The sequence below is a fragment of the Macrobrachium nipponense genome, chromosome 38 (genome assembly GCF_015104395.2).
Source record: "Macrobrachium nipponense isolate FS-2020 chromosome 38, ASM1510439v2, whole genome shotgun sequence".
In the NCBI taxonomy this organism is placed as follows: Eukaryota; Metazoa; Arthropoda; class Malacostraca; order Decapoda; family Palaemonidae; genus Macrobrachium; species Macrobrachium nipponense.
Window position 1 is genome coordinate 48,918,952 of NC_061098.1, and position 8,581 is coordinate 48,927,532.

Here is an 8,581-nt window from a genome sequence, read left to right on the forward strand (position 1 = left end):
ACGATGCAGCAAGAGACTATTACAGAATTCTGTTACCGTGCGGTAAACAGAAAGATGAGAGTCGAATAGATATCTCTGTTTAAAATTCTCGCAATACCGAAGACGATGAATACTAGCGTTTCTCAGCAGTAGATGGTCATTCATGTATGCGAGAATCCCCGTTAATCAGAGACCTTAAGTCTGTGATTGTTGGGCAGAGATACGGTTGTTATTCAATCAAAGCAGGTGAGAAAGACATAAACACCGTCTACCTCAAAGCGGCAGCTGATACTGAAATGCCTCGGGCCAATTCAATACGCAGTAGCTGTCGCTGACTCGTCATCCTGAGTTGCCAAGTAATCCTTTCCACGAAGGAATGCGTTCGGCTAGAACCACCGAGCATAAAAAGATATGCTCGAGCAATTATATTTAAGCGAAACGAATTTCGGTAAATATAAAAGCTTAAATGGTGTTGTTGTGACAACACCATAAGTATATAAAATTGAAACTGGAAACTCCTGGGAGGTTGCAGGCAACCCCAGGGTTGCAGTTCAATTAGAATACTTTTCGTCTAAGTCGCAATCCGTAGAATAACCAGGATATGCGCCTACCCCTCGACCATTCAACTGCTTAGGCAGAATCATGTCGCGAGGTTAATATACGTAGTTATATTTGTAGGATTCTGAACAACGATCTCCATCCTAAATTCTTTCCTTCAAGAAAACAAAATAAGGATTGGAGATCGACCACCTTCGTTCTCTATTAAAGAGAGTGAAGGAGAAGTCTTCCTCGAAGGAAAGCTTCAATGGTGAACAGAATACTAAGACGATAGTTCCAGCCAAACTGGATATTCCCGTCCGTTCTTCTCTATTCCAGGTTGGTCGCCTACTGTGAGATAGTCTTCTTTCAGCAGCAGTCTTCTTCCTAATGCTAGAAATTGCCAGGAATTCGAGCAGGTAGGCGAGGTTCCCGATTATCGTGTAACATATCGGGGATTCTCGTCTCGCTCACTTTGGACCGTGGTCTCGCCTAAGTGTTTGGAGATCGTAAGAAACTCTAACACTCTGAATGCGCTAGAAATTCCGTAGAATTCTAAGCAGTCTGCGAAACCCCCACCGAATTCGTTAAACGATATCGGCTGGTGGTCCTCTCGATTCCCGTAGAAATCGAGAATGGGGCAGGATCCCTCCTCAACGACCGGGGCTTACGTCAGGTAGGACCCGAAGGTCCCCCCTGGTAGCGCAGTCCCCACGTGGATCCTACAGAGAAATCTCTGTAGGGATCCTTCCCCTTTCCCTCGTAGCCGTAAGGAGAGAGGGAATGGGGGTGGGGGAGGAATTGGATACTCGCTCGCCTTCCCAGTGGAACTAGCAGTTGGAGAAGAGTAGGAGCAGCCATCGCCTTGCGGCGATGGCCTCTCAGAGTCTGGGAAAACGTATCGTCAGGAGAAAACGTTTTCCCCGAGGAGGGTTACGAACTCTCACTGTAGGTAAGGGTCTGCCGCCACTGTGAACGTCGTCTGGGTGGGGCTGATCGACTGACATGGAGAGAGCCGATACCGTCCTCGCGACTCATTCCAGTCCTCGTCAAGGTCGAAACCTCTCAGGAGGACCGAAGGAGTATTTAAATACGGTGTCCGAAGACACGTAGAAACGCCGCTGTCGCAGTAGAGGAGGTGGAAGTAGCTTGATCGACCGGCCAGAACTGAGAGAGCCTTCTTGTCCGGAGACGAGAGACTCTGGTTCAAGACAGAATCGGCAAGCTGCGATCGCGGCATGTACCCACCATCGGTTTGGGTTCCCTCTCGGGTTGGGGGGGCCCCAAAACGACTCGAGCAGAGACATGGGCTCTGCTGGTGGGAGCGGCGATCCTTCCCCCCGGTCGTTGTGCTGACGAATCAGTGCAATAACCTGGGTAAAGTTACTCTGAATCTCGGAAGTTACAGCGTCTTGAGGAGTAGGACCGTCTAGTCCCTCCAACAAGAGCAGCTCCCAGGACCCTCCTCCTTCAGAAGAAGGACCAGCAACAGATCCCTGACGGTTGCCTCCAATCACTTGCGCGTACGTCCTGGTTGGTCCTAAGACCAACCTGGCACGTGCGGCGTCGTGACGGGATCGTGAGCGGCGCATCTCTCACGATCACTCCTATATACCTCGCTCTTGCCTGGCGTATGCCGAGGAAGTTGAAGGTATCGAGAGACAAGAACTGACGCTACCCCCCACCCCCTCTCCCCCTGACGGTCACCTCCAATCACTTGCGCGTACGTCCTGGTTAGTCCTAAGACCATACGTGGCACGTGCGGCGTCGTGACGGGATCGTGAGCGGCGCACCTCTCACGATCACTCCTAGCTACCTCGCTCTTCCCAGTGTAGCCCGAGGAAGTTGAGGGTAGTGGAGAGACAGACCTGACGCTCCCCCCCCGCTCGCTGGCAGGACCAGCGTACGTGGGGGGGCTGCAAGCCGATCACCAACCCGCGGTGGGGATCGATCTGCAGGCCTGGCCGTGCCGCTCACCTGTGGCGAGCGGCTCGACTGAGCACGTCGACCCCACCCGGTCCCCGTGCGTTCAGACGAGCTGCTGCTGGTCACCGTATCCGCCCGGTCCCTGTGGGAGCGGCGGTCAGGTGACCTGCAGAGCTCGCTTTCGCCGTTGAGACCACGGCCGTGAGCGTCCGTCAGCTGGCACGTCAAAAACCCGCTGGTTACCAGCCGAGGCTGGAGTACCGTCGGGTCGGGGGAGCCGTGGGGGACCTGGGGGACCTCTTCCCAGCCCTCAACCCGTGGCCGGTCAGAGACCGTCACGTCCACCCGACCGGAGTACCGGCTGGTCGCTGCGAGAGCGGCCGCTGGCCTGGCGAGAGTCACCTGAGGCGGCTCTCGACAGTCTTCTGCTCCGTGCCTCGGTCATGACGCTGAGCGAACTCAGTCGTCTTAACTTTGGCTGCACAGTCACCCGAAGGGATGATCGTACACTCGGAGCTTCTCGCGACGAGAAACCGCCAGCCGGTGACCTGGCTTAGCAGCAGAGCTGCCAAGACCAGGCGAGGGATGTACCAGCGGTAGCCAGCACACCCTGGTCCCCGTCTTCTTCTTCTTCTCAGAAGGGGAGACGGGCCCGCCCCGTTCCCGAAGGAAACAGAGGACCAGCAGAAGAACCCCCCTACGTCACCCCGGAATGTGACGAGCCCTTCGAAGTTCCCGAAGGAGTCTTCTTAGGGGGAATAACAAAACCCGGTTACCAGCTGGTCGCTGCGAGAGCGGCCGCTGGCCTGGCGAGAGTCACCTGAGCGGTTCTCGCCAGCCTTCTGCTCCGTGCCGTGGTCTTGGCGCCGAGCGAACTCTGGCGCCGAAACTTTGGCTGAACGGTCTCCCGAGGGAGAGCGTACACTCGGGATCTCCCGCGAACGAGAGACCGAGCCGGAACCTGGCGTAGCGGCATCGCCGCTAGCACCAGGCGAGGAAGTACCAGAGCTAACCGATACTCCTCTGGTCCCCGTCTATCTCTTCCTTACGAAGGGAGACGGGCCCCGCTCCCGAAGGAGCAGGAGGACCAGCAGAAGGACCCCCCCCGTCCCACCGAGGTGGGACGGCCCCCTGCCCTTAGAAGTTCCCGAAGGAGACTTCTTAGTGGGGGGGAGCAGCCTTCTTCTTCTTCGGCTTATGGGCCTTAGAAGTCGAAGGGAAAGAGGCAGCAACAGACGAAGACGAAGATGACACCTTCCTCTTCTTCGTCAGCTCACGCAGGACAGTCGTCAGGTCCTCCATCCAGGCCGGAGTCGGGCCTATTGCCGAAGCAACACGGCCCGACTGCACCTGTCCGGAAGGACCTGGGACTGGGGAAGACACCATGGGCAGGACCAGCATGGACAGGCGCAGGAACCAGGAGCGACGGAACAGCAACCAGCTCAGGAGCGGCAGGAACAGCGGCAGCGGTAAACACAGAAGGACAGCCAAGCCAGTAGCGGGAACCACATCAGCGACAGGTACGGCAGGCCCAGCCCATCGCCTCGTAGAACTCATCGGCGAGCCAGACGTGGTACTGGCGGCCGGTCCAGGGCGAGCTGCTGGAACAGCGGAAGTCTGGGGCAGGCAACACAAGAACACAGGCGGCGGCGGCATACCCCTCCTCGGTAGGGCGGCGACCGGCCCTAGGAGCGGCAGACGGCGTCACCGACAGAGCATGGGGAGTGTAGACCAGCGGGGGGAAGCAGCATAAGCGGCCCGTGAAGGTTGTAGTGGAGACCACTCCCAAGGTCACCCTCCCGCCCAGACCTCGCTAGACTCTGCAGCGGATCGTGGATGCTAGGCACTGCCCTGCAGCCGCAGTGGTCCATACCTGTCCAAGGTCGTCTCCCACGGCTGTAGCACCTGCGGTAGCACAGACAGATTAAGTAAGAGGGTTCCCACACGCACGGGGGGGGGGGAGACATGCCCCACCCCGAACGGAAGGAAGACCCCAAAAACAAAATACGAGGAAGCTGAGCGTGGGGGCAGGAAGAAGACGAAGAATCGGTGATACCAAGGAGTCGCGGGAGAGCTTTCCGACGACTTCCTGGCAGACCTTCGCTTTGCTTCCCCTACCCCCGCACAGCAGTGAAAAGTAATATGAAAATGAAACAGAATACTGCACTTGGCGATTCACTTCATAGAACTTAAAGAGGGAAAAAATCAATTCCCGGTAAGAGCGGAAACTTGATCCATAATAATATGATGCTATCATAAATATATATGAAAATGAACATACTGCACTTGCTATTTTCACTTTCACAGCAATAAATCGTAAGGATTAATTCCGGGTAAGAGCGGAAATTGATCCAAAATAAATTTGAAATTTGTGCAATTAATAAAATGAAAATGAAAACTGCATTGCGAATCCACTTTCATTGCATTCTATTCATACAAAATAAGAGGCTCTTGCCGAGCGCAATCAAGCTCTCGGCAACGAACAGCACAGGGCAAAAATATAATGAAAAAGAGTACTTACATCTTTCAATTACACACTTTCGCCCAAAATACATGACTCGGCGCGAGTGCGCCCAGCCCCTCGGCACCGAGACATCATTTTTTTTAAGGTTCAATTCATGAAAAGAGCGGAAATCGCCGTCTCTACGGCGATAGCTCCATGTTGATTCATAATTAAGTAATGAAAATGAAAACAGTGTACTTACAGTTTCATTTTCAAAAGTCAACCAAACCATTAGTAAAAAGAAAACACAATATAAACAAAGCATACGACGATGAGCGGGCAGAAGCGCGATGACGAACACGTCCTTCACACCAAGCGGCGAAAGCAAAAGTGATTCTTCACCTCTCGGGCGCCGCGGGCGCGCGCACGATCGGACAAGCAGTTAACTACCGTTCTCCCCTTGTTCGAAGCTTACGACCGTCCCAGCTGCCGCTAGTTACCTTCCTATTGTTAAAGGACCGAGGGTTTGTATTACGTATCGGAACAAATTTATATATATGTATATACTTTCAATACATCGGCTAATTTCACCCATTTCCACGTTTTGTGTAAGTCTTATACCCAGTTTGGAGGGTGAACACATACCAATTGGCGAGAGAGAGAGAGAGAGAGAGAGAGAGAGAGAGAGAGAGAGAGAGAGAGAGAAGAGAGAGAGAGAGAGAGAGAAAGGAAGGTGAAAGGAAGGAAGAAGGACAGGGGTGGCGTGGATGGAGGTGGATGGGGGGGAAAGGGGTTAGGTGGAGCTTTTTATGCGTGTTCGTATCCATTTCTGGATAATGGAGTTTTTGTCTCTTGGTACAAGGACAAGTGTCGTTATTCTTTACGATTAGTAATTCACGATACCCTTATAAATTACGGCCCTGGGTGTAACACACTATAGCAAAATCTCGTTCTGATAAGAGTGTTCGTTATAGAAATATTGCCAAAAAATGTGCTTGCACTGCCTCTGAAACCCATAGTAGGTATGCTGCTTAGTTGTCAATCAAGGTTTTTGTAATAAAGTATTTTTTACAAGCTAGCTATTGTATAAATTTTTATTTTTCTCAATCAAAACATATGCCCCTCAATGCTAACTTTCCTCTTTGAACGACTTTCTGGTCATTGCAAATTCGACCCCATTAATTTCTTATGGTGCGAAAACAGATAGAGGGCCAGGGACTGAAAGCAATTGCGTCACACTATGGCGGTAATCCAGCAGTAAAACATCTTCATATATCCAAAAAGTAAATAATAAAGATATATGCACATTACGATTATAACAATTACATGAATAGCTCATAACAATCTGCATGAATAACTGGTAAACTGTTCTGCAAGAAAGTTGAGTACTATAGCAATTCATTTACAATAGGTACGAAAGTCAAGATGTCGTGACATCACAATACAGGACTTAAAAGAACGTTCTAATTCCGAAAAATAATTACTTAAATTTGAATCAGAATTGAGTTACTTTTTCAATAAAGAATATTTTCAAATTAATCATCATAAATATGTAAAATATTGATGTTTTACTATTTATTTAAATAATTATCTAGTGCACGCTTCATCGTCGTCTTCTACCAATACAGTAGTTTCCTTAAAAACGTTCTGGCCAGTGACCGTGTTCAGATTGTTGTGATGAAAGTGCCCCAGCATCTATGGGTACAAGTGGTGAGCGGATTTATCAAAGGAAATAGGAAGTTTGTTGACACAAGCGACTCCACAAACATCGAGATGGCGTCAATCTTCTAAGATATTTAAGCGTAAGTAAAAATTTCGAAAGCGTTTTGGTGAAATTTGCACTGCGTTGGCTACCCTTTTCACTACCCTCTGTTTAAAGCTTTAAATTTGGCCTTAATTTCTAACTTTGGAGAAAATACTTACTTCGAAAGGAGAGTAGAGGTCTTTAGCTCCGTCTCTCACCAACAAGAAGTCGCGACTGATGCCCATCTCCAGTGTCAGGACGCGTTATACTAAGTACTTTTTCAGAGAGTGGCATGCCGTGACCGTCTGTGTGTTGGGCCAGTCCATGCGGTTGTTTACCTTACATGCAAAAACTGCCCGCTAAAACTTTTTTATTAGTTTTGGCCTCCCCCAACCTAAACCCCCAGTTCCCACCTGTGGTCCCCCAAGATTGTTGGTGGTTGTAAGGGTTTTCCTCACTTATCTAATGATACTGAAGCATAGATAAAGTGCTATTTTACTGGCCCCTGGGGGTTAATTACAGTCGTCCGAATAAATATTACTTAAAATTCTTGTTCAGTAGGAAAAACTGCATAGAAAAACCGCAACTGCCATAGTCTAGGCCACCGCAGATAGCTAAGTACCCTAGATCTACCTTGGGGCGTCCAATGTATTTCGCCAAGTTTAGTACTGGCCCCTAGGGGTTAATTAAAGGCTTCCGAATAAATATTACTTAAAATTCTTATTCAGGAGGTAAAACTGCATACTAGACAAACAGCAACTGCCATAGTCTAGGCCGCCGCGGAATAGTACCTTAGATCTACCTTATTTTAGCCTTTTAAGCCGTTTAACACACAAACTGGTGCGGCCCTTTCCTATAGAATTACCTACCCTCCTCTTGAAGTAATAAGTGTTTTCTCCAACCTAAATTATGAATTAAGGGCATACTAATACAAGGGCTTTTTCAGGAAGTGGCCGTGTTCCGGGATTGGTGGCCGCTAACTACCTACCTATGTCGCCGCTCGGTCATTTACCCTATCACCTAGTATCCTAGGTTAGGTTAGGCCTATATTTAAAATGCTTAGTTACCATAACATACGCTAACAAGGAAAGCAGAACAACAAAAAACTGACCTAGGTATAACAAATCAATATTTCTGTGAAGAAATCCTTAGTAGCCTAGGTATGTTGTTTTAAGCTAGGGCTAATTGGTATGGGTAGGCAGTTTTAAACAAATATATAAAAACCAGGTAAGCGTAGGCTACCTGTAGTTATATTCTTTTAACACCGGCCATCATTCCTAAAGAAATAATTACCCAGTAGGTAGAACAAACGAGACCAGGCCTATAACAAATTACGGTCTAACTTGTCTTGGATGAACACACGAAATCCTACGAGCAACCCTGACTCGTATCCTACGGTTCATTTGAAAACAACTCTTTGAGTTATATGTAATTGGGAATAAGAGCATTTACTCACCCATTTTTGGTGTGGATAGGTCCTAACTGCGCAAGGGAAGGGGGTTTCTGACACCAATTCTATTGGGACATCCTGCGTTGTAAATGAGTCTTCATTTCCTTTGCTTAGATCCCGGGGCTCGTTCATAAGACTGTTTTGTTGCGGACGTTAAGCAGTTTATAAAGCACGTTCGTTTATGTTGATTAATTTTTAAAAGATAATCTTAAAAGTTACATAAAAGGCTTAGATATGGTAATTTTTGCTAAATTATTACCTTGTAATTCATTTCTTTCATGTATTGCGAAATAAATATTTTAAGACATACTTAAGACCATTCCTTCGAAGCCAGGGTTAAATCCAAGGAATCGGAGTAAAGTTTACAGAAGTCTTAAATCTTGTATTTGTTGAAGAGTTTTACTATTGAACACTTCCTAGGATGTTCAATGCCTTTCGACAACAAAAGCAAAACAATTGGTAATTGCTACGGTTGTTACAGTTTACCGCAGTTACTCAAGGT

The 8,581-nt window shown here is 48.7% G+C and overlaps 1 protein-coding gene across 1 annotated transcript in view; it reads right to left on the minus strand.

Annotated features, from left to right (window-relative positions):
• LOC135209732 (uncharacterized) overlaps nt 1-8,347 on the minus strand; it is an 80,492-nt gene extending 72,145 nt beyond the window's left edge. The window contains exon 1 of the mRNA XM_064242510.1: nt 8,086-8,347. Coding sequence (XP_064098580.1) covers nt 8,086-8,089 — 4 coding nt within the window. The 5' untranslated portion in view covers nt 8,090-8,347. The remainder of the gene's footprint in view (nt 1-8,085) is intronic.
• Between the last annotated feature and the right edge of the window lie 234 nt (nt 8,348-8,581).